Here is a 27103-nt window from a genome sequence, read left to right as displayed (position 1 = left end):
TACAGGACACTGTAATTTTCTGTACCTTCATTTTGTGTCTGAAAGACAGCACAAGCAGTCAAATATAGTATTTGATAGTATTTATCTTTCCCTTCTTGCACTGGATCCGAGGAAGCTGCAACATGGCATGAGTTAGTTATTGAAATGGTGATAAATGCGTTAAGGTGATCCTTCACAAATCCCAGTTTATCTTAGATTTGATGAAAGTTTGAGAGGCAGCATAATGGAGGAAATGTGGACTCTGGAGCTAGACTCCCTGGGTTTAAGCTAGTTCCACCTCCTGTTAGCTGTGTGACCTCGAACAGATCATTCAGTCCCTCTGTGCTTTGTTTTCCTCATCTCTAAAATGGATCAAAAATGGTACAATACCTCCTAGGACCATAGCAAAGTTGAAGTAAATTATCATGTGTAAAGCATGTAAAAACTACTCGAGGCTTACCCTATATTGTGTGTCTGGTGAAATTAAAGAAATATAAAGGAATACTGCCGTTGACACAGTGTTTTGGGATGGGTCCTTATGTGCCATCAGATTCTTTGTTCTTTATACTGCCTATATTTAAAAAAAAAAAAAGTTCTGAGATTCTCTTTGTTGCAGTAAAACAAAATGCCTTTGAAAAGGACCAAATGGATCTTTACCATTAATATTATAGATGATAGAGTTTTAAAAATGAGTTCAAAGATGGATGCTTCCTTGCCTGTGTTTTATTTTTGCAGAATCTCAGATGGTCCCAGCATCTCTTACCAGTTCAGAGATCCCTCTGTCTTAGTTTTGCTATAAACAGGTAGAGGAATGTGCCTGTTGAGGGGGAGTCTGCTCAAAGTGGGAGTGAACAGCACCAAAAAGAGGCTTGCTGGGGACAGAAGGAAAACTCCTGATTGGTTTTAAAGAAAGCTTTTGTGAAATTTAAACCCTTGTCACTATATCTATTCGAGGAAAATAGACTTGCTATTCTTCAGCAGTTACATCTGGTAATGGATTACCTATAAAAATTCCGAACAGCTTCTGGGAAATCTAATGTGAAAAATGTTTTTGTCTTTCTGACCCTTATATAATCTCAGAGTCCCTTTCCATGAGGAGCATTCTCCCTTCTTCAACAAGGTGCCCTGGTTCTCGTATTTCTGAATCAGTCACTTTGAAATTTTCCTTCAGATCAGCCCAGCAAAGTGAAAGGGAGCAATTCCCTCCTGCGTGCGGTACCTCCCAATTTATCCCTTAGGAGAGGTGTAAGTTGGGGGAGATTTCACAGGCTAGAGCACTGACCCTGTGGTGTCTATTCCATTTGGTTGAGCACATGTAAGATGTTTTGACTCAATATTTATGTGAGTCGAGTATATGTATTTACCCTAAAGATGCTGTATTTCATTTTCACTTGCTGCCCACCTTTTCACGGACGATTCACCTGGCATGGGGCTTGCATTGCTCAGCAAAGTCCAGCCACAAAACCATGTTCAGCCAGACCTCCCGCCCTTTCCTCTGGGACTGAGAAAGGAGGGACCAGAGATGCTCCCCAACAGACACAGGAACCATCCTCCTGCATCCTGCCTGTGGCACCCAACATTTCCACCTGGCCGGGGAAAGCACGCCCTGTGCCAGAAATAGGCAGGTTACGTTTTCACTGCGCTTTTAAAGGTCATACCTGTACCTTCCTTCTACCCTTTGATTCTTTGTTTTGTATTCTTGATTCAGACAGATCTCTACATGTTGAGGGTTCAGAATTGGAGTTTCTAATTAACTGTCTTGGACTTTATTGATATAACTTTGGGTTGGAAAAGCGAGATTGCTTAATATGTTTGCAATATTAACATATTAACACTGGATGGGTCTGTGTTTACAGAACACAGCACGTTAATCACTCAGAGGATCACAAACTACTTGTTTCTTGCTCTGTAGTTATTTCTGATTAACTTCCTTAACTTTCCTGTCTCGTTAATGACACATTTCAATTACTTTAACAATTTCTCTACTCCTAACAAGTGGAGATCTCAGTCATAAAGATTTCTCGGTGTTTCTCTGATTTTAAAAAGCCATGTATGCCACGGAAACAGTTCTTAACTAAAAGCACTAGACAATTTGAGGCAACTGAGTGGAGTTCTGACTTCTGTACCTGATCAGCTATTTAACATTTCTCAGCTGCACTTTTCCCAGTTTACAAGTGGATTTCTAAGGTGCCCTGCAGCTCTAAATCCCACCTAAGAGCTTCCTTTATATTGAAAAGTATACAGGATCTAGACATTGCATTTCTGTATGGTTGTTTTTCTGTTTACTGGGAGGTTTGGCTGGCTATGTGGCTGTAACAATAGTGTTTCTGTCGAAAGCACTTTGTAAAGGTGTGAAGAAAAATTCAAAATGCAACTAGTTCCAGGTTTCAACAAAGCTATTAAGTTTCTGAGTTCTTTGGCAGTCCTTGAGCAAGTATCCTTAAGACCAGGAAAAATGCGGGAATTTTGTTATGTTTCTTTGGAGATTTTGGTGAGAAATAAAACCCACAATTGGAGTTTGATTTTACTAGTTCTAAACCTCATTTCCTCCTACCGTCCCCCTCCCCGAAGTTAGTAAAGGCTGCAACTGTACAATTGCCATGTAAAGTGAAAATTCTGGATTCTTAAAAGCTCTTGATAAACTTACAGGTTAGTTCAAGGACTAACTCAAGGACTGAGAAACAATAATTCATTCTGAAACTGTTTTGGAGTTGCACCTCCAATAATTTCATTTGGATAATATGCGTTATGGCTAATGATTGTGGATCACTAGAAAGAATGATGAGCAAATTATTGAATTTATTATTTCTGTATGTCAAATGAAATGGTTATTAGTTGAAGCAGAGAATTTTGATACAGTAAATAAAACACTTAATATTCATATTTTATTCCTCATTCATGTCTGGTTTCAGAAATCCAGCCTCATAAAAGAAACATGATTTGTTCATTTTTGCTCCCTATGTTTGTTAGTCATTGATTTCATGTCCCTAGTCACAAAATACATAGTTAACACCCTTCTTTGATTATTTGGATTTTGAATCCTTTTTTAAAATAAGAGTAAACGAGAAATACTGGAAGTGATTTTGAAGGCCACCTCTAGTGTTCCCACACTGTTCCTAGTGAGTGCCTTTCCATTGGTAGTGAACAGCTATGGCGACCTGCACTGGACATGAATCAGCATTTGATGGATGAAGCAGTTTTCTATACCCATACAATTGTATGCATCCCACCAGGAGTGAGTGGTTGGGAATCTCAAGGCAGGCTGTGCTGCTCAGAGCCATGTTGAAGATTGCCAGCAGGTCCTGGGCCAGCTTAATGGAGTTGAGCATGCTTCACTGTCTTAATGTTTATCAGCTTCCTTCTCTAATCTTGGGGTGAGAATGCAAAATGCCATGGTTTATTTTTGGAGGTAGGAATAAATGCTAGGCAGTGGCCCATCTTATAACTACTTTCAGCCCTCAATCTGAATTTCTACATCCTTAGGAAGTAGTCTTCAAGATTAACCAATCACCCACTTTCCATGAAAAGGTTATTTAAGAATGGCATGTACTTTGGGTAACTTCAAGTGGTCCTGGAATGTAGATTCCACACCAAAATCAGAGCTGAAGAAGTTTGACCTTTTCGCACAGGTAGTTTTGGAGTCTTCTTGCAAGTCAAGGTTCAGAGAAATTACCTTGTTCCTTCATTCTTTCCCCTGCTTCAGTTCAGTTCAGTCACTCAGTCATGTCTGACTCTTTGCAACTGATCTTTATATCTTACTATTGAGAGCTACTGATTTCCTTAGAGGGCTTCCCAGGTAGTGCTAGTGGTAAAGAACCTGCCTGCCAAAGCAGGAGATATAAGAGCTGGGGGTTCCATCCCAGGGTCGAGAAGATCCCCTAGAGGTGGGTATGGCAGGCAACCCACTCCAGTATTCTTGCCTGGAGAATCCCCTGGACACAGGAGCCTGCAGGCTGCAGTCCATGGGGTGGCACAAAGTTGGACCCAACTGAAGCAACTTAGTATGCTCCTAAGATCCCCATTTCAGTTAATCTGGGTGGGTCTTAACCTTTGTAGACCAGAAATGTTAGCACTTCTCAGCCTGGGATATCAGGTCAAGTGAAGGAAAGCACTTTAGTGGCTGGAAGTTCATCTGCCTTCAAATACCTGCCACATGGAGATGCTGCCTGAAAGCATATGCACACCTGGTCCCAAGGAGCCGCTTCTGGCCCAGAAACGACACTGTTTCCTCCTTCAAAATTTTTTGATAAGCTTTGAAAAATGTCAGTGTACTCCTCACCCTCCCCTCCTGTGGCAATTGTAATGGCTGTTTTCAGCTGTAGAGTTCGTGGTATATGCATTTTCAGTCAATTGAATCAACCGCATGCGTTTAAAATGACAAACCAGTGATGCTGAGTGATTCCCTGCAGTTTCCTTCAGTGAATAATGGAAGATATTCACAGGGGAGATGAAAGGGAAGAGGAGGAGTGTTCTTAGCCTTAATATTCATTACTTCCCACTCCCTTCAACAATAGTGGATACTTTTATCTCACTCTCAGCAATTTTGTGCAGGTTTAAAATTTTTTCCCACTAATTTTTAAAAAAAATATGTATTTATTTTATAAGAGAAAGTGTGTTCAGGTCCTTAAATACCCCTTGTTAGACAATATTACCAGGTTTCTGTATACTTTTCAGAAATATTTTACGTATTTGTGGACAAATTCCTGTATATCTCCACCCCATCTCTTTGATGCAAATGAAGGCATGCTATATACACCGTTTTACCTTCTTTTTCTTAAAAATGCATCTTGATGGTCTTTCTTTATCATCAGTACATGAAGCAATTGCTCATTTTTTAATGAATGTGTAGTATTCTACCATATTGACTATGTTATAATTTATTAACCAAAATTCTTCCTGTTCATTAAGTAATGGCATGAAGTAAACCTAGTCTGTACCTTCTTTTTTCATATAATACTACATTTTGGAGGCTAGTCCTTATCAATTCATGTAAGCCTGACTCATTCTTTTAAATATGGATGTACCATGCTATTGTTCAGTTGCTAAGTCATGACCAACTCTGTGCAATCCTATGAACAGCAGCGCTTCAGGCTTCCCTGTCCTTCACTATCTTCTGGAGTTTGCTCAAACTCGTGTCCATTGAGTCAGTGATGCTATCTAACCATCTCATCCTCTACCATCCCCTTTTCCTCCTGCCCTTAATCTTTCCTAGCATCAGGATCTTTTCCAGTGAATCAGCTCTTTGCATTAGATGGCCAGAGTATTTGGAGCTTCATCTTCAGCATCAGTCCTTGCAATGAATATTCAGGGTTGATTTCCTTTAGGATTGACTGGTTTGATCTCCTTGCTATCCAAGGGACTCTCAAGAGTCTTCTCCAACACCACAGTTCAGAAGCATCAGTTCTTCAGCAATTAGCCTTCTTTATGGGCCAACTCTCACATCCATACATGACTACTGGAAAAACAACAGCTTTGACTAGACGGACCTTTGTTGGCAAAGTAATCTCAGCTTTTGGAAATGCTGTCTAGGTTGGTCATAGCTTTTCTTCCAAGAAGTAATCATCTTTTAATTTCATGGCTGCAGTCACCATCTACAGTGATTTTGGAGCCCAAGAAAATAAAGTCTGTCACCGTTTCCACTTTTTCCCCATCTATTTGCCATGAAGTGATGGAACCAGATGCCATGATCTTAGTTTTGGGAATGTTCAGTTTTAAGCCAGCTTTTTCACTCTCTTCTTTCACCCTCATCAAGAAGAGGCTCTTTAGTTCCTCTTTGCTTTCTACCATTAGAGTGTTATCATTTTCATATCTGTGGTTGTTGATATTTCTCCCAGGAATCTTGATTCCAGCTTGTGATTCATTCAACCCAGCATTTTACATGATGTACTCTGCATGTAAGTTATATAAGCAGAATGACAATATACAGCCTTGATGTAATCCTTTCCCAGTTTGGCGCCAGTCTGTTGTTCCATGTCTGGTTCTAACTGTTGCTTCTAGTCCTGCATATACGTTTCTCAAGAGACAGGTAAGGTGGTCTGGTATTCAATCGCTTTAAGAATTCCCAAGGTTTGTTGTAATCGACATCAAAGGCTTTAGCATAGTCAATGAAGCAGAAATAGTTTTTTTCAATTCTCTTGCTCTTTCTATGACCCAGTGAATGTTGACAATTTGATCTCTGGTTCCTCTGCCTCTTCTAAATTCAGCTTGTACATCTGGAAGTTCTCAGTTCACATATTGTTGAAGCCTAGCTTGAAGGATTTTGAGCATGACCTTGCTAACTTGTGAAATGAGCGCAACTGTACATTCTTTGGCATTGCTTTTCTTTGGGACTAGAAGGAAAACTGACCGTTTCCAGTCCTGTGGCCACTGGTGAGTTTTCCAAATTTGATGTATTGAGTGCAGCATTTTAACGTCATCACCTTTTAGGATTTGAAATAGCTCAGCTGAAATTCCATCACCTCCACTAACTTTGTTCATTGTGATGCATCCTAAGGCCCACTTGACTTCATACTCCAGGATGTCTGGCTCTAGGTGAGTGATCACACCATTGTGATTATCTGGGTCATGAAGATCTTTTTTCTACAGTTCTGTGTATTCTTGCCACCTCTTCTTAATATCTTCTGCTTCTGTTAGGTCCTTGCCATTTCTGTCCTTTATCGAGCCCATCTTTGCATGAAATGTTCCCTTGGTATCTCTAATTTTCTTGAAGAGATCTCTGGTCTTTCCCATTCTATTGTTTTCCTCTATTTCTTTGTACTGTTCACTTAAGAAGGCTTTCTTATCTCTCCTTGTTATTCCCTGGAATTCTGCATTCAGTTGGGAATATCTTTTCCTTTCTCCTTTACCTTTTGCTTCTCTTCTTTTCTCAGTTATTTGTAAGGCCTCTACAGACAGCCACTTTGCCTTCTTGCACTGCTTTTTCTTGGGGATAGTTTTGGTCACCACCTCCTGTACAATATTGCAAACCTTGGTCCATAGTTCTTCAGGCACTCTATCAGATCTAATCCCTTGAATCTATTTGTCACTTCCACTATATAATCATAAGGGATTTGAATTAGGTCATACCTGAATCGTCTAATGATTTTCCCTACTTTCTCGAATTTAAGCCTGAATTTTGCAATAAGGAATTGATGATCTGAGCCACAGTCAGCTCCAGGTCTTGTTTTTTGCTGACTGTATAGAGCTTCTCCATCTTTGGCTGCAAAGAATATAATCAGTATGATTTCGGTATTAACCATCTGGTGGTGTACATGTGTAGAGTCATCTCTTGTGTTGTTGGAGGAGGGTTTTCCTATGACCAGTGCGTTCTCTTGGCAAAACTGTGTTAGCCTTTGCCCTGCTTCATTTTGTACTCCAAGGGCAAACTTGCCATTTATTCTAGGTATCTCTTGACTTCTCATTTTGGCATTCCAGTCCCCTATTAGTTCTAGAAGGTCTTATAGGTTTTCATAGAACTGATCAACTTCAGCTTCGTTGAAAGAAGGCATAGACTTCTTCTATGAAGAAGAAGTGGGTGGTAGGGGCATAGACTTGGATTACTGTGATGTTGATTGGTTTGCCTTGGAAACAAACCAAGATCCTTCTGTTGTTTTCCAAGATTGCACCCAAGTACTGCATTTCAGACTCTTTTGTTGACGATGAGGGCTATTCCATTTCTTCTAAGGGATTCCTGCCCACAGTAGTAGGTATAATGGTTATCTGATTTAAATTCCTCCATTCCACTGGAGAAAGGAATGGAAAACCATTTCAGTATTCTTGCCTTGAGAACCCCATGAACAGTATGAAAAGGCATATGACACCAGAAGATGAGCCCCTCAGGTTGGTAGGTGTCCAGTATGCTACTGAGGAAGAGGGGAGAAATAGCTCCAGAAAGAAGGAAGAGTCTGGGCTAAAGCAGAAATGCCGCTCAGCTGTGGATATGCCTAGTGGTGAAAGTGAAGTTCGGTGCTGTAAAGAACAGTATTGCATAGGAACCTGGAATTTTAGGGCCATTAATCAAGATAAATTGGATGTGGATGTACCATAATTAATTTTAATTAATTTAAAAATCCCCTATTTATGTATATTTAGGTGGTTTTCAGTGCTTTGTTTTTACAAAATAAGCCATAGTGAATATCTTTACATATTTATCATCACTGTTGTATACATACAGACGTGGGAAAATTGGAGAGTCATTCTGTTTTTATGTAAGTACAGTTACTAAATAGCTCTCATTTTATTTTTATAAAATTTCTTTTATAAAACATGTAACTTAAAGGAGATTAAGTCATGGATAATATTACTGAGCGTTAACCTTCCATTCAGTCACTTTCTATTTTTGGCTCCTTAGAAGATACCTTAAAAGACAAGTAGAATGGATTTATTTCTATGGTTTTATGTCCTACCTTGTTTGGAAAAGGATGTGGTTTCCAGGAATGAATGCCTTAAAATAGGAAAATAGAATTAACAAAGTGTAGAGGAAGAAAGAAGGATAGAACAAAATGTAAGATGGGAGGAGAGTTAATAAATGCAGATCATGAGCCATAGGAGTCAGATTCTGCTGCATAATTTGGCTCTTAGTTTCTCCTTGCCAAAGAGAAAAGGGAATTTTCATTGCTCATGTAATTCTTGTTTGTTAGGGAAGAAGCAAGCCAGTTATTTGGGGGAAATTATGGCTTTTACCACATACAGTTCTGAAAGACTTTCATGTGGTATTTAGAGAAGAGGGGTGAATGATGGAGTGGAAGGGGCTACAGCAACATTTTTACCATGAACTAGTAGTGGTTTTGTAAAGCTGTTCCAAAAAAGAACGCCAGCCTAAGATGAGGCCTCTACTCTAGAAGTGCAGTTCGTAGAAAACTATTCTATATGCAGCTTAAGAAACATTATACACACTGAGCTTTCTATTTTTTCTTTCTTTTTAAATAAAACAAAGATGAATATTTTTAATGATAAAAGGTACAGTTCATGAAGAAGATAGACATCATAAACCATCAGACACCTAACAGCAAAGGAACAAAAGATACATGCAGCAAAAGTCAGAAGAAATATAGAGGAGAGGAAAAAAATGTATGACCATAGTAAGACACATTAACATTTCTCTGAATGTTTCATCAAGTACAGAAAAAATAAGAATAGGAGCATCTTGAATGATGTCATTAATAATTTAAACATAATAGATTTCTATTTGTACTAATTTATATGAATCTTATATCCTACACAAATGTATTTAAAATTTTGTTTCTCATATGTTGTTGTTAGATTAGGACATTTAGAAAAACTGGCAAAAAGATGAACATTACTAAATTTTAAAAAGTAGAATTCTTTTTTTGTGTGTGTTTGTTTGACTTATCATGAATAGAATGCTAGATTTCTAAGTTAAAAAATAAATATGCAACAAGCAACACACTATTACTGTATAGTGCAGGGAACTATAGTCAATACCTTTAATAACCTATAATGGAAAATAATTAAAATATATTTATATATATATATGGTATAATTTGAATCACATGCTGAGCTTTCTGATGGCTCAGCTTGATTCATTCCAGAATATCTGGCAGCAAAGGATGAACCATAAGGGATTCTGGATGGACAATTCCAGGTTAGACCAGACAATCTCAAGTTAGGATCTCTAACAATGCTGAGTTTTCTGTAATATTAATTAAAAGCTAGTCCATATATCTTTTCTTTTTTAGCCCATGTATTTTAAAGATCAGTCAGCAGTTGATGGAGTTGGTACCTAGAGGCACTGGGAATAGAATACAGATAGATGTCTCCTAGGCAATGGCAAGCCACTCCAGTACTCTTGCCTGGAAAATCCCATGGACAGAGGAGCCTGGTAGGCAGCAGTCCGTGGGGTCGCTAAGGGTCGGACACGACTGAGCGACTTCACTTTCACTTTTCACTTTCACACATTGGAGAAGGAAATGGCAGCCCACTCCAGTGTTCTTGCCTGGAGAATCCCAGGGATGGGGGAGCCTGGTGGGCTTCCATCTATGGGGTCGCACAGAGTCGGACACGACTGAAGTGACTTAGCAGCAGCAGCAGGATCCAGTATAAAGAGGCTCTGCAAAGAAATCAGTGGGAGAATATTTTGTATCAATTTTATGAGTTATTATTTTTGTATTCATTGAACATCAGTGTGAAAGCCATTACCATTTTGCATGTACTTTCTCCTTTTCATGCAAATTATGACTTGGGATAAGTGTTGAGGTACGAACATCGCTTCCAGACATCGTTTTTTCCTACTTACACTGTAACATGGAATAAGGGCCACTAGGCCCAGAAACAACAAAATCTTTGATCAGTGCTCATTTCCTCAAGGCTCCTGATTGTTATACATGTGCAGAGGAGCCAAAATTACTCTTGGTTTTTATTCTGGTTCACCTGGATCTCATGGAAGGCTGCTTTAAATAAGCTACTTAGACCTGAATAGACTCAAAGCAGAGTCTCAGGTCACCATCCAGACACAAACTTACCTTCATTGGGGCATGAGGAAAGCCTGCCTGGCCTTCCCAGATGGAACTAGTGGTAAATAACCTGCCTACCATTGCAGGAGACATAAGAGACGTGGGTTTGATCCCTGGGTCAAGAGGATCCCGTGGAGGAGGAAATCGCAACCCACTCCAGTATTCTTGCCTGGGAAATCCCATGGTCAGAGGAGCCTGGTGGGCTACAGTCCATGGGGCTGCAAAAGAGTCAGACACAACTGAAGTGACTTAGCACACACACATGAGGAAAGGCTAATTCTCAGGGACTCCTGAAACTCCAGTGGCATTGGAACCTGAAACTCTGGGGACACATATGCCCGGGAGAATCACTCTGTATCTGTCTCTCTGTCTCAAAAAAGAAGAGGACTCACCATGTATCTTGAGAGGGCACCAATCCAGTAAGTCCCCCATCTCCTTAGGAGAAACACAGAAAGAGGTTTTGAATGCCTTTCCTCAAAGATCAGCACCAACTGAGAATCTAACCTGTCCAAAAACTGCCACCCTGTATCAACCTGGAGGGGAGCTGAGGAGTTTACATTGCCAGGGCCAAGATTTTATACTTCTTTATGGGGATAAATAAATGATCCTTTCTCAAAGAACAAAGCAAAGATAATTTGGCTTGAAAAAATTTAGAAGTGGTATCAATCACTGCCCATAGCAAAATACTGTTAGCATAGGCTTAATATGATTGACGGTGCATCCCTGGAAATTGACCAGAGCAAACTGGTTGCAAAATATGTATCTAGTTACTTAAAAACTGGTGCATTGCAAGGTACAGAATTCAGTTAAGTAATATCAAATATAAAGAAACATGCATTTTAAATTATATTGAGTGCATTTTAATTCACTAGGGCTTCATTTAAAATATTCCAGTTTTACCACTTAAATTACTGCTAGTGCCTAATTCAGATAATTATGGTCATAATGACTAATAAAATTCCTAATAAAGCCACATAAAGGAATACATTATAGCCTAGATGTGATAAAGTATGGTAAAATAATGGCAGATACCCATGTATTATTACATATTCTTTTATAGATATTCTCAAGAATTTTAGTTTTACCTTAGCCTATGAAACACAAATCAAGTTGTTATTCTTATCTAAGAGATATGAATAATCAAGTTGGCTTCTTAGCTTTATCGTAGTTGATTTTGTAGAAGAAACAGTTTTCTTTTTAATTATATTTAGCTTGAAGCCTTCATATTTTTTTGCCATACTTAACCAAAGGTTGGAGATAGTCCTCGTAGGTACTAGATGCCAGGGAAATACAAGTTAAGACTAAAGATTTGCTGTAGGTGATTCGAATGAGGGTATTCTAGAATCAAATAAAATTTAAGCCTGAACATTTAATTTGGTCAATATGTCTTTAACTGTCCTGTAGATTAATGATATAAATTCTCCAAATCTGACATTGTTTTCCTATTATAACATCATTAAATCAGAAGTTAAGGTTGTCTTTTGTAAGTATTACTGACTTATTCTCAACTTTTAGGAACTATGTCATCACAGTTAAAACTTGCACTAATGTACGCAAATGAAGAAACTAATATTTTTGGATTTATGCTTAACTTTGCTGAAAACAATGCTGTTTTACAAAACTTTAGCCTTGTTTTCATAGATCAGAGTTTTCAAGCTCAGTTTCTATGAAGAATCCTTAAATGGTCAGAGGTGTGTATTTAGCACAGAAACTAACTCCTTGGATAGACTTTCTGAATATTAGCTTCTTGCCACCCAAAATATTTTTCTAAAGCCTTTGTGACCTCCTGTTTTCTTTCACTGTTAAGGTTTCGTAGGTACTTGAAATCTACTGTCCAAGTGCTTTCATGCCAACAAATAGCAAGTAATAGAAAAACACAAATTGCAGCTTATACTTAAATGTTTTTTTTAATGTACATGGGTTAGGGTACATGATTTTATATAATTTACTATGGCAATAGTTTCTACTAGATAAATTGTCCTAAGTTCATCTGATTACATAAATATTTCATGGTGTTTCATAATGATAATGTTGGTTTCAAGTTCTTTTGTCCCTTAGATTGTTTTTAAATCACTGATGAATTAAAAAGTTCATTACATCTTTGTGTATGGTCCAAAATTAAGATATCCTCCTATATAGCTTATTTCCTAATTAAGGCAGAATTGTGTTTTAAGCAATTAAAATGGGGGAGAAAATACAAAATTATGAAGAGAAAATTTGTAGATTTGTTAAATGTTCTGTTCTCTAATCTTGTGTTAAGGTTTGATGAATTTTGTAATTTAAATACTTATAAAGTAGTGGAAAGATCCCAGATTGTTACTCTAAATTCTATTCGTGGGATCTGTTGTCTTGGATGTTGCTTTAATAAACATGCAGAGTTGGAGAGTTGTCTATAAATAGTGTTTCCTGGGCTAATATTAACTTTTTTGACAGTGAGAAATACATGAAATTTTGGGTTGGGGCATGGAGAACATCTTAGAGTTACTACTTTTTCCAGCTGGAGGTTAGGGTTGGAAGATAGAAGTGCAAAGTCTGGAAGGACCAGTCCCTTTCGTCTGGGAGCCTGGATTTATCGCCTTGAAGGAAGTGCGTGTATCATGCTTCAGAGGCTGTGTGATGATACACCATAAGATAGGGATTCCCTTTGATGATACAGAGGCTCAATTCCTTTGGGTTTCTTATTCCTTATTTTCCCTAACTCTGTCCAGGGCCCAGAATGGACTCCAAATCTGTGACCTGTGTTTAGCAGGCAAGAAAAGACATTGCCAAGTTGTTTAGCTTCTCTGGTTTATATTAGTTACAGTTTTATAAAGTCATCAGAGTGCTTATGATGTTTAAGGATGCCTAATAATCACGGAGACCTGTCTGTAAAATCAGAGTGTCACTGGAACCCTCAGGTGAACTGAAGCAGTGGTCTGGGGCAAGTCTCAGGAGAGACTTCTGCAGTTGAGAATTCTCACTGGGTGGCCTGGAGCTGGCAAGATTGCATGTATTAAACACTATGGCTTTTTATAGTGGCTGTTGGAAAACTGATTATCAGGAGAAAATGAACAGGCGTTTCTATATATGTGCTACTAATGAATCCTATTTTAGTGCTTTTCACCATGGGGTTTATACCACACAAAAAAATACATGTAGGGCATTTATTTGGGGCAGCTTTCACAAAAATTGTGGTGATGGTTGCATATGAAAATTTCCTTACACATCATTAGAGAAGAGATTCCAGAAACTTCCTGGAAATAATTACTCCAGGTTTAACATTGCTTTGATTTAAAATGCAGTTTTGTATAGTTTTAAAGTGCAAATTTTAGAATATGGGACCTTGTCTAAAATTTCATTCTGGAAGTCTTATTTAATGGATGTAGATACCAATACCATAAAACTTGCTAAATCTATGTGTGTCAACACTGATTTAAGTGAAGTAGGAGAAATGTGACCCAGCTAAGATATTATGAGACAAAAATAAACTATACAGAACTGTTTGGCTGCTTGGTACTAACATAACTAGTTAGAAAATAATGATGTTTGCTATTCTTTATTAGCTTGTTTCACCTTTATTTTAAATCATTTAATATTTTTTCTTGATAGATTATTCAAAATTGATATTTAAAGAGTATTAAAGAAACAGTATCCTTTTATATTTTTCCTTCTCATACATCACTATAGTCATAGTTTTCCTTAATATGTGATCCAGAATATAATTTGCAATTTTTGCTTTGATTTATTTTCTGCTTTTTTCTTAGATTGTGCCTGATATATTTCATTATTTTAAGAAATGTATCAACATCAGGAGTTCTTTTAAAGTTAGCAACAACAACAAAAATAACATGCTAGCTTGTAAACCCAATGGACATGAAAATAATACTCTAAAAAGCAAATGTTATGTGTGCCTTTAAAAGTACAAAGCAGTCATTATGCATCGATAAACTACTACTTTCAGTCAAATTGGACTTAAAATTTTTTTCTTTTGATACTACCCCAAAGAAAGCTCTATTCACCTTGCTTTAAATTATACAAACAACACAAATGCACAGTTAAAGTGAATATTTTGTGCTTTAAAGAAGACTAATATTTTATGCTATTAAAGCATTGATCCAAAAGAGAAGTAATAAGATCATCTCTTCCCTTACCTCTAGGATTTCTAGGCTGGTCGAACCCTGACCATTACTAGTAGTGTTTCAAGTTTCTTCCATTTACTTTCATTATACTGGGTTATTTGTATCTTCGAGTGAAATGGCTGAGCTTTCCCACTAATTCCCGTTGCTATTGACAACCAAAGCAGCCTTGCAAGAAGATAATGCTGTGGAAGGAAAAGAAAAAAAACCTTAATATTTCCTCCCCAAAGTTGGAGAGAGAAGGGAAACACAGTATGTAAGAAACAGGTAAGTAAAAAAATATATCAATTTAAAAAACTACCGCCTTGGTTACTAATTGATCAAAAGTTTTAATTTTTTTTCAGATATTTTGTCCAATACTCATTTAAATAAAAGGATACTGTCTCTTGGAACCAAAAATTAATATTCTGAAGATTAAAAATTGGATTGGAAGGTACAATGTCACGAGAGGTCTGAAATATTTTAATTTAGAATTTGAACTATGAAAGAATAGCACAACTTCAACTATTGGTTAATAGTTTTGTTGCAGAATGTTTTTTAATGACAAAATGGTGACTAAAATATTACTATTTTAAACGTCCTAGATTTTTTTTTGTTTGTTTCAGAAAAGCACTGAAAGTTGCAAATATGTAAGTCTCCGGGAATGTAACAAGTTGATAAATACCCAAGTCCAGCCTCCTTACAGAGAAAAGATCTGGAATTTCTTTTTTTGGACATTTGTTTTGCAGCTTTCTACGTCTTAAGGCAGAGAATAGCCAGGATAAGGTGCCAGCTCAAAGGTTAGATGAACATTTTTTTTGAAATCATTTCAGCTAATCTATGTCTTGAAAGGCATACTTCTAAATAATAACTTTATAAAGTTATTAATAAAGCTTAACACTAGTTGTGTTCTTGAGTTACTTTTTGGGGGGAAGCTGTATTCCTTAGAGATGTGTTTATTCTGTTCATAATTTTGTTTTCAGTTCTTACATTAAACTTTTCCATTTCAGTTTATAATTCCTTTCTTCTGTTTTACGAATCTAATAAATTGACCTCCATTCTAACCTAAAGGACAGTTTATATTTTTAATACTTAAAGAAGCAAAAAAAAAAAAATCCACCAAATGAAATTACTAACACCATCCTATCATTAACCTGAGGGAATTGTGTCTCGTATTCATTAATTCTCCATGGAAAAATCAGGTAAGAAATATTTTTATTGTGTAACATATGTAAGATGTTGTACTAGCACCCAGGAGTGTTCATGCTATGATTCTGGTGCATAAGAAGTTTCTTGTTTTAAATATTTTTGAAAGTGAACAATGTCACCTGACAAATCGTCCTTATGATACTTAACTGGAAATTTTGGTGAAATATGTGTATTTCTGTTTTATGGATTTGGTACCAAGAAGACAATGTACTTTATATTTTTACATGTCAGAGAAAGTGTCTTTAAGGGGAGATTTTAATAAAACCATTTGGGAACAAGATTGATAGTTCTAGAAATAAATGTTAAGACTTATTTCTGTTCAGAGAGACTTAAAAAATCAAAGCATATGTATCTTATATTTACTGTCAGCTATAGGATTAACTATCAGAGCTATGGCTGAAGTTAAGGAGTCAGTGCAAAAAATATAATTTGGGTTTTGTCCCCAACACATGAGGGTTCAGGACTCTTTCAACTCACCAATTATTTCATACTAGATATTTTATTTTAGTTTTCTGAGCCATGGTTTCCTAATCTTTAAACCTACTGGCAGGATTGTTGCTGGCCGTAAGGAGAATGCCTCTTCCTCATGCAGAACAGTTCTTGATAAGTGTTTGAACTTGCAAACGGTGTTTTACGAGGGCCCATGATAGCATCCTTGCTATATAGCATGTTTTAAATTACACTTTGTTTACTATGCCCATCATTTGGAAATAATCCATTGGAAGTAGTAGAAAATTTCTCAAATTATTCATGTCTAAAGTAAAAATTGTCATTGGATAACTGCCTGTGCGTCTGAACCATTCCTTTTCCACTTCTTTAATAACATCCATTTGCAAATGTTCAGATGAGGTATGGTTTTGGTTACCTAGCCCAGGGAAAAGGAACTGAAAGAATTGAGAATTGAATTGTAGAATTACATGTAGAGTTACTTAGAGATTTATTTGACACACATTTGAGAGCTTACTAAAGGTAAGGAGTTAAGTTAGGGGCTGGGAGAGAAACGTTTAGTAAAAGTTTAATCCAAGTTTAGTAAGACATGGACTCTTGCTTGGGAGGAGCTGATTCGATAAGATGGTTGTCTCCTATTCCTTCCAGGATTCTAAAGTAGGCAAGAGTTAGGGATTAAAGAGCTGAGGCTGTTTAGAGGAAGAACTACTTCTGCCAGAGTGGATCAAGGAAGATTTCACAGACTCGGTGGGCTTCAGTTGATTTATTCATTCAGTAGCTACATACTGAGGGCTATTCCCTGTCTCATCCTGGGCCAACCACTGCAGACATCAGTAAGTAAGATGAAGCTGCAGGCATTGATGTCATTTCCTGTCCATGTTGAAGGCCCACAGATGAAGACAATTTTGAATGAGAGGCATGTTTTGATGCAGGTGTGCTTTGAGATAGGCACTGTGAAAGCCCATTGCAGTGGGCAGTGTCCTAGCCAAGAGTGATGGACTGGTGGCTCAGTTGTATCCTCGGGGCTAAGTCAAGTGAAGGACACCCAGGCCAGACAAAAAAATACACTGAAGCTTCAGAAGCCAGAGTTAGGGGCACATTCCAGGAAATGTAAGAACCTTCATCTGGGCATTGGGGTGTGTGTTTGAAGGGTATGTGATGACAGATGCTGTGGGAGAGGGAGAAATGAACTGACTCGTGGAAGGCCTTTGATGGCATCTTAGAGTAGTGTTTATCCCAGAGTTGTAGAGGAGCATTGTGTATATTTTAAGCAGGGGAATTACCTAATCAGATTTGTATTTCAGAAGTTACAAGCTGGTGCTAATGGGTCAGTATTCTTGCCTGAAAAATCCCATGGAGAGGAGGAGCCTGATGGGCTATAGTCCATGGGGTTGCAAAGAGTCGGACACGACTGAGCATACACACATGCAGTGGGTCAGATCTACCATACAGGTCAATTTAGTTTTGCTCACAGAGAGTTTGAACATTTTTTAAAATAGGTGCCAAAATAAAATAGGTGCCAGTGTTTCCAAGGAAACATGGAGATCAGGCTTTGTTAATAAATTAGTCACTCATCTTGCTACAAGGAGTTTGTGGGCTGGAGTTGCTTAGTGCTGCCCTGTTGGACGAAGCTTGCACTACATTTTACCATAGGATTCACTGCTTCAGGACAGATGCCCAGGATCTGTAGGCACTTGGGTTCTGGGGCCACTTTCTGAACATTTTGCTGGTTGGTAATTAAGAGATAGCCTTTTGAGGCTCAGGGTTAGAGGCTGTTACAGTAAACCTGGCGAGAAATTGAGTTTCATCTTAAGCGACACTGGTGGGAACAGAGAAAAATAGGGATTGACAGATAATAAAAAGAAAGGATGGAGGGATGTGTGTTAGGACAGGGGTGGGGAGTTCAGGCTTCCTGGTCAGACCCGGCTGTTACCAGACCTGTGTTTTTGAGAAACTTACCTGACCTTTCTGGGAAATAGCTTCTTTTTTTGGTAAAATATATATAAGAACTCAACCTTATACGAGTTTTTATGAAGATCAAATGAAAAATGTGAAGCACTTAGTTTAGAGAGTATTATTTCACGTTCAGTGAAATGATAGCAGATGGTGTGAGAATTGTGTGAGGAAGATGGAATCAGGGATGATGCCCAGGTTTCTGGTGTGTGATTTGGTGGCTAGAGAACATGGGAGAGAGTTCAGGGGATGACCTCAGCGTTGGAGGTGACATCTACGAAGTTCCTGTGAGACTCAGAAGTGGAGCAATGTGATACATGGGTGGGTTCCAGGCCTAGAGCTCAAGGGCAGATCTGAGTGGATCACCGGCTGGGATTGACTCTCTTCACTTCTGTCCTGCTCGCACCTTCCTTCCCCACCATCAACTTCAGTCAACATTAATAATCCTCACAACTTCCTCCATAGGAGAATAACATTAAACGTATCTGAGGAATGTGGGAGAGGGAAAATACTGTATTGCATGTGGGCTGAAATGTTCTCTGACAGTTTTTGGTTCTTGACAAAGTTTCTTTCCAGTTTACCATTTTGGCCTTTAGCCAAAAGAAATGAGTAATTCAACATTTGTTTATATCAAGGGCTGAAAATGAGAACCACTCTCTATAAACATTCTGTCTTTCTTCCCCTTTTGGTTAACTTTTTCTGTATCCCATCACTATCACTTTTAATTCTTAGCAGATACTCAGCTCAAAGTGAATTGTTGTTAGGAATGAATAGCCACAGTGTGTGTGTGTGCGTGTGTGTGTGTGTGTGCGCGCGCATACGTGCTTAGTCACTCAGTCATATCTGACTCTTTCTGACCCTTTGGACTGTAGCCCACTAGGCTCTTTGGTCCATAGGATTTTCCAGGCAAGAATGCTGGAGTGGGCTACCATTTCCTACTGCAGGAGATCTTCCTGACCCGGGGATCAAACCCACAATCTCCTGTGGCTTCTGTATTGCAGATAGATTCTTCACCAGCTGATCCATTGGGGAAGCCCACACTTATGTCAGAAGTTTATATTCTTTCTTATTAGAACATACTGTGACTCAGCCCTGCCTTGGGTCCTGGTTCAGATGCCGCCTTCATTCTGCCTTCCTGATTTTAGTGACAAGAAGTCTCTTCTTTCTCTACATTGAGTTATAATGCTGGTGTGGCACCTGTCTGATCCTGCTCTACACTGGGATAATTTTTGGGTCTATATCATTTGTTCTGCTAGACTGTTAGTTCCATGAATCTGGGGACTGTGTCTTATATCTCTTTAGCTCAGTCAGTACTTTGAAGGTATAAGGATCTTTTCTATATAAACAAAAAAATGTGAACATGATGTAATCTTACTAAGCAGATTGTAGTTTCAGAAAAGACAGTTTACTGGGAAAATAACTATATTTAATTTGTCTGCCTTTCTTAAGACCTTACCACATATTGTATAAAAGATCTTAACACTTGAGGAAGGTTCTTAAATCAGTGTACACACTTGAAAACACATAAAGTATCATCTGATTGTGACATCTACTTCTTACAATCGATTGATTGTTCGTCATTATGGATGGAATATTGACTCATTGAGTGTTAGAGTCTTTAAGCTGGTGATTGCCTTATCTTAGAAGGACTATGTTTTGCTTTGTGGACACAGTCACAGTGGACTACCCTTCTGCTGCCAGACCCTCTGCTGCTTCACGCATCTCTGGCTTTGCTTATGCTGCTTGTTCTGAATAAAAGGCGCTTCACCCATCCACATGGTGAATTCCTACTCATCTTTTAAGATTCAGTTCACATTTCCTCTTGCAAGCCTTTCCTGACATTTTCCCTCCTCCTGCCTGCCTGCTGAGAAATTCTTTCTTCTATATTCTTTTAACACCTTGTACACCTGTCATGTCTGTCTTTGTTAGGAGACTGTGTGAAATTTCAGAGCAGATACTGTGTGTTTGAAGAGCTCAAAGTCTAGTGGAGGAGTAAGGTAAGAATAATAGTTGTGATAATATAGGATGGTGTGTGTATACATACATATATATATAATTTATGGCAGAGTTATGCACAGAGGTTTATGAAAGTGCTGAGGAGGGCCCCAAAATCAGAATGAGGGGCTAAAGCAAATATTTAAGCTGAGTATTGAAGCTGTCTAGATGTTAGTCCAGCAAACAAAAGGAAGAACAGCAGTCTGTGTAAAAGCGTGTGAGTACTGGAGTATGTGATTTCCTGGGAACCACCGTTAGTTGGACAGTTTGTGGATATGACTGGAGAGGAGACTGGTGAGATAGGCAGGAGTCATTGTGAAATGTGGTGTTGAATGCCACACAAAAAGTTTGAACCAGCATGATGAGCTCCAAGTAAACATGAAGGGGAGTCAGTGAGTGTATGGGGAGAATGGCATGGTGAAATCATGGTGAAGCCTGTTTTTAGTGGGATCCCTCTAATAGCAGATGATACCTGAATTGAAGTCCACAATCCTGGAGGCAGGAAGACCTTTGGGCCACCATTTATTTAATCAGTCCCTTTTTGATGGACATTAGTTTCCAAGGTTCTGTGTAAGGTCCTCCATCAGATAAATTTGGAACAATGAGTGAAGTAATGCTTTCCTTTTAAAAAAAAAGTGAGCCGCACTGACAAAATGCCTCACATCCTGCTTTTCTGTGTACAGGCACAAAGTTGGTTCCATTTTTAAAATGGTTAATAAATGGCTTAACTCATTGTCTGTCAGTGATTCTTTAAACTTAAGGATTTTTGTCACTGAAGGAAGTGGTGATGGTTACTTTAACACTTTCTGGCCTTTTTTGATGATTGCTCAGTACCCCTATTCAGATGATTAGAGCATCATCTCCTTAACTAAAACAAATATAATTTTCACCTAATATGTCTTTCATCATTGCTTGCTTGCTTGTGCGCTCAGTCATGTCCAACTCTTTGCAACTCCACAGACTGTAGCCCGATCAGACTCCTGTGTCCATGGAATTTTCCAGGCAAGAATACTGGAGTGGGTTGCCATTTCCTACTCCAAGGGATCTTCCCAATCCAGGGATTGAACCTGAATCTTTGGGGGTGGATTCTTTACCACTGTACCACCTGGAAATCTGTGTTTCATCATAATCTCAATGAATCTTACATTGTGGTATCGGTGTTCTGAAAGAAATCTGTTGGCACTATTTCCTTTCCAAAACCCTTTCTGACTCCCTTAAACCTGTGTAATTGATCACGTCCCCTCCTGTATCCTCTACACATATCTGTTATTAGGATATCTTTGCTTACTTCATTTTCTCCTTACTAGACTTCCCTAGTTGAGAGTGAGGACTTGATCTCTTACTGATTTTATTATCCCTAGTCCTTAATACAGTTTCTTAGACACTGTAGCAATTCGTCTTTGTTGTTCTTATAATTCTGCATATAGATATATATATTTTTGAGCTCTTACTATGAGGTGGGTACTGTTCTAAGTACTTTATTTGGATTTTCTCATTTCATCATCCCCGGGAGAAATATCAGTAACCTCAGATATGCAGATGACACCACCCTTATGGCAGAAAATGAAGAGGAACTAAACAGCCTCTTGATGAAAGTGAAAGAGGAGAGTGAAAAGGTTGGCTTGAAGCTCAACATTCAGAAAACAAAGGTCATGGCATCTGGTCCCATCACTTCACGGGAAATAGATGGGGAAACAGTGGAAACAGTGTCAGACTTTATTTTGGGGGGCTCCAAAATCACTGTGGATGCTGATTGCCGCCATGAAATTAAAAGACGCTTACTCCTTGGAAGGAAAGTTATGACCAACCTAGATAGTATATTAAAAAGCAGAGGTATTACTTTGCCAACAAAGGTCCGTCTAGTCAAGGCTATGATTTTTCCAGTGGTCAGGTATGGATGTGAGAGTTGGACTGTGAAGAAAGCTGATCGCCGAAGAATTGATGCTTTTGAACTGTGGTGCTGGAGAAGACTCTTGAGAGTCCCTTGGACTGCAAGGAGATCCAACCAGTCCATCCTAAAGGAGATCAGTCCTGGGTGTTCATTGGAAGGACTGATGCTAAAGCTGAAACTCCAATACTTTGGCCACCTCATGTGACGAGTTGACTCACTGGAAAAGACTCTGATGCTGGGAGGGATTGGGGGCGGGAGGAGAAGGGGACGACAGAGAATGAAATGGCTGGATGGCATCACCGACTCGATGGACATGAGTTTGGGTGAATTCTGGGAGTTGGTGATGGACAGGGAGGCCTGGCGTGCTGTGACTCATGGGGTCGCGGAGAGTCGGACACGACTGAGCGACTGAACTGAACTGAACTGATAAACCTATGGGTAAACTCTGTATGCACCCTGTAGGCTTACTACTTTTTAAGTAAAACATGGCAGTGCTGACATTTTCCTCTGGTTCAACCTATAATCTTCATTTCAGAGCAGAGAGAAGCTGGATACCTCTGCACAGGTAAATCTGGGACCCCAGGGGTCTAACTCCAGCCTGTGCGTTCTTACCCCCTTCTCCAGAGTGCACTAAGTACACTACAGCTTGCAAGTTAAGAAATATTTGTCAGAGTAATTAATATTTGTCAAGCTATACATACTATCCTACTTGTGTTTATAAATTTTTTCCCATTTTTGTACTTGAAAAATTTCAAATCCACACAGGAGTTGAAAGTATAGCAACATAAATAGCCGTGTACTTTCCATGTACAGTTGCTAACATGTTGCACGTTTGCAGGTATGCTGCATACACTGTTTCCCCCTCATTGTCTCTCCCCACCCCTGCCCCTTCTTATCTGCACACACACACACACAATTAGTGAGCCATTTGAAAGTAACCTAGATATAATGGCTCTTTGTACTTGCATACTTTAGCATGCATGCCATGTCACACTCAAATTTAACATAGGTACAATAATATTATGTAGCAAACAGTCCATGATTAGATTTCCCAAATTATCTCCAAATGATTTTTATGGATTTTTTGGATCCAGAGCCAATCATAGATGTTTCATTTAGATGACATTCCTTAGACCTACTATTTTGTAGGTTGAATTTGAAGTTTCCTCATTGTTAGAAGCTGATTAAACCTTTTTGGCAAAAATATTAATTACATAGGTGATCATGTATTATGACATTCCCATTGCACATAATGTTAGTTTTAATTGGTGGTGCTAAGTTTGATCACTTGATTAAGGAGTCTACCAGATTTTTCCACTAAAAGGCACCTTCTCTTTATAATTAGTAAGTACTCTATGGGGTGATATATTGAAACTCTTTGAATATTCTATTACATCTATGGATAAATTTTACTCAAATTATTTCAGTCGTGTTTGTAAAATTATCTTTTCAGATTCTGTCATTCCTTCTGCATGTTTGCTGGCGTTCTGTAAGAGGAGCTCTGTTCTTTTTAGAATCACTCTGGACCCATGGATGCTTTTATTATTCAGTTGTTATCAATTATTATCCTTATTTTTCTTGGTGCTCAAATTATGAAAAATTTGGCTAGTGGGAACACTTCCAAATAGCTCATGTGTCATTTTCACTTGTTTCCATAATTTTTTGAATATGTCTTTGCTTTTCGTTACAGCAAAATATTCCAGTCATTCTGCTTCAGTCCTGATTTTATTGTGGAATGGTGTTTGGACACAAAGATATGGGTGTTATGTGTGCTCATTGCTACTGTTCAGTTCACTTGCTCAGCCGTGTCCGACTCTCTGCCACCCCATGAATCACAGCACGCCAGGCCTCCCTGTCCATCACCAACTCCCGGAGTTCACCCAAACTCATGTGCATTGACTCAGTGATGCCATCCAAACATCTCATCCTCTGTTGTCCCCTTCTCCTCCTGCCCCAATCCCTCCCAGCATCAGAGCCTTTTCCAATGAGTCAACTCTTCGCATGAGGTGGCCGAAGTATTGGAGTTTCAGCTTTAGCATCACTCCTTCCAATGAACACCCAGAACTGGTCTCCTTTAGGATGTCATGGTTGGATCTCCTTGCAGTCCAAGGGACTCTCAAGAGTCTTCTCCAGCACCACAGTTCAAAAGCATCAATTCTTTGGTGATCAGCTTTCTTCACAGTCCAACTCTCACATCCATACATGACCACTGGAAAAATCATAGCCTTGACTAGACGGACCTTTGTTGGCAAAGTAATATCTCTGCTTTGTAATATGCCATCTAGGTTGGTCATAACTTTCCTTCCAAGGAGTAAGCATCTTTTAATTTCATAGCTGAAATCACTAACTGCAGTGATTTTGGAGCCCCCCAAAATAAAGTCTGACACTGTTTCCTCTGTTTCCCCATCTATTTCCCATGAAATGATGGGACCAGATGCCATGATCTTAGTTTTCTGAATGTTGAGCTTTAGGCTAACTTTTTCACTCTCCTCTTTCATCAAGAGGCCTTTGAAAGTTCCTCTTCACTTTTTGCCATAAGGGTGGTGTCATCTGCATATCTGAGATTATTGATATTTCTCCTGGCAATCTTGATTGCAGCTGTGCTTCTTCCAGCCCAGCGTTCCACATGATGTACTCTGCATAGAAGTTAAATAAGCAGGATGACAATATACAGCCTTGATGAACTCCTTTCCAAATTTGGAACCAGTCTGTTGTTCCATGTCCAGTTCTAACTGTTGCTTCCTGACCTGCAGACAGGTTTCTCAGGAGGCAGGTCAGGTGATCTGGTATTCCCATCTCTTTCAGAATTTTCCACAGTTTATTGTGATCCACACAGTCAAAGGCTTTGGCATAGTCAATAAAGCAGAAGTAGATGTTTTTCTGGAACTCTCTTGCTTCTCCCATGATCCAGTGGATGTTGGCAATTTGATCTCTGGTTCCTCTGCCTTTTCTAAAACCAGCTTGAACATCTGGAAGTTCACGGTTCACGTATTGCTGAAGCCTGGCTTGGAGAATTTTGAGCATGACTTTACTAGTGTGTGAGATGAGTGCAATTGTGCGGTAGTTTGAGCATTCTTTGGCATTGCCTTTCTTTGGGACTGGAATGAAGACTGACCTTTTCCAGTCCTGTGGCCACTGCTGAGTTTTCCAAATTTGCTGGCATATTGAGTGCAGCACTTTCATAGCATCATCTTTCAGGATTTGAAATAGCTCAATTGGAATTCCATCACCTCCACTAGCTTTGTTTGTCGTGATGCTTTTCTAAGGCCCACTTGACTTCACATTCCAAGATGTCTGGTTCTAGGTGAGTGATCACACCATCGTGATTATCTGCATCGTGAAGATCTTTTTTGTACAGTTCTTCTGTGTATTCTTGCCACCTGCTCTTAATATTTTCTGCTTCTGTTAGGTCCATACCATTTCTGTCCTTTATCGAGCCCATCTTTGCATGAAATGTTCCCTTGGTATCTCTGATTTTCTCGAAGAGATCTCTAGTCTTTCCCATTCTGTTGTTTTCCTCTATTTCTGCATTGATCACTGAGGAAGGCTTTCTTATCTCTCCTTGCTATTCTTTGGAAATCTGCATTCATATTGGAATATCTTTCCTTTTCTCTTTTGCTTATCACTTCTCTTATTTTCACAGCTATTTGTAAGGCCTCCTCGGACAGCCATTTTGCTTTTTTGCATTTCTTTTCCATGGGGATGGTCTTGATCCCTGTCTCCTGTACAGTATCACGAACCTCCATCCATAGTTCATCAGGCACTCTGTCTATCAGAGCTAGTCCCTTAAATCTATTTCTCACTTCCACTGTATAATCATAAGGGATTTGATTTAGGTCATACCTGAATGGTCTAGTGGTTTTCCCTACTTTCTTCAATTTCAGTCTGAATTTGGCAATAAGGAGTTCATGATCTGAGCCACAGTCAGCTCCCGGTCTTGTTTTTGCTGACTGTATAGAGCTTCTCCATCTTTGGCTTCAAAGAATATAATCAATCTGATTTTGGTGTTGACCATCTGGTGTTGTCCATGTGTAGAGTCTTCTCTTGTGTTATTGGAAGAGGGTGTTTGCTATGACCAGTGCGTTCTCTTGGCAGAACTCTATTAGCCTTTGCCCTGCTTCATTCTGTACTCCAAGCCCAAATTTGCCTGTTACTCCAGGTGTTTCTTGACTTCCTACTTTTGCATTCCAGTCCCCTGTAATGAAAAGGACATCTTTTTGGGTGTTATTTCTAAAAGGTCTTGTAGGTCTTCATTAAGTTCAGTTCGGTTCAGTCGCTCACTCATGTCCGACTCTTTGCAGCCCCATGAATCACAGCACGCCAGGCCTCCCTGTCTGTCACCAACTCCAGGAGTTCACTCAAACTTGTGTCCATCGAGTCAGTGATGCCATCCAGCCATCTCATTCTCTGTCGGCCCCTTCTCCTCCCGTCCCCAATCCTTCCCAGCATCAGAGTCTTTTCCAGTGAGTCAACTCGTTGCATGAGGTGGCCAAAGTATTGCAGTTTCAGCTTTAGCATCAGTCCTTCCAATGAACACCCAGGATTGATCTCCTTTATAGAACCGTTCAAATTCAGCTTCTTCAGCGTTACTGGTTGGGGCATAGGCTAGGCTTACAGTGATATTGAATGGTTCGCCTTGGAAACGAACAGAGATCATTCTGTCATTTTTGAGATTGCATCCAAGTACTGCATTTTGGACTCTTGTTGACCATGATGGCTACTCCATTTCTTCTAAGGGATTCCTGCCCACAGTAGTAGATATAATGGTCATCTGATTTAAATTCACCCATTCCAGTCCATTTTAGTTCGCTGATTCCTAGAATGTCTATGTTCACTGTTGCCATCTCCTGTTTGACCACTTCCAATTTGCCTTGATTCATGGACCTAACATTCCAGGTTCCTATGCAATATTGCTCTTTACAGCATCGGACCTTGCTTCTATCACCAGTCACAGCCACAACTGGTTATTGTTTTTGCTTTGGCTCCATCCCGTCATTCTTTCTGAAGTTATTTCTCCACTGATCTCCTGTAGCATATTGGGCACTTTTCAACCTGGGGAGTTCCTCTTTCAGTATCCTATCATT

The 27103-nt window shown here is 39.1% G+C and overlaps 1 protein-coding gene across 5 annotated transcripts in view; it reads left to right on the top strand.

Moving 5' to 3' along the window:
• Nucleotides 1–27103, top strand: part of NPNT (nephronectin) — an 80472-nt gene that overhangs the window by 4363 nt on the left and 49006 nt on the right. For 3 of the 5 annotated variants that reach the window (XM_055433939.2, XM_055433941.2, XM_055433937.2), the window contains exon 3: nucleotides 15274–15324. The exons of the other annotated variants lie outside the window; for them this stretch is intronic. In XM_055433939.2, coding sequence (XP_055289914.1) covers nucleotides 15274–15324 — 51 coding nt within the window. The remainder of the gene's footprint in view (nucleotides 1–15273; nucleotides 15325–27103) is intronic. 5 annotated transcript variants of the gene reach the window in all.

This window comes from Moschus berezovskii, chromosome 5 (genome assembly GCF_049115385.1).
Source record: "Moschus berezovskii isolate FMDL1 chromosome 5, NW_MosBer_1.0, whole genome shotgun sequence".
Taxonomy (NCBI): domain Eukaryota; kingdom Metazoa; phylum Chordata; class Mammalia; order Artiodactyla; family Moschidae; genus Moschus; species Moschus berezovskii.
This window is presented reverse-complemented; position numbering and strand designations above follow the sequence as displayed.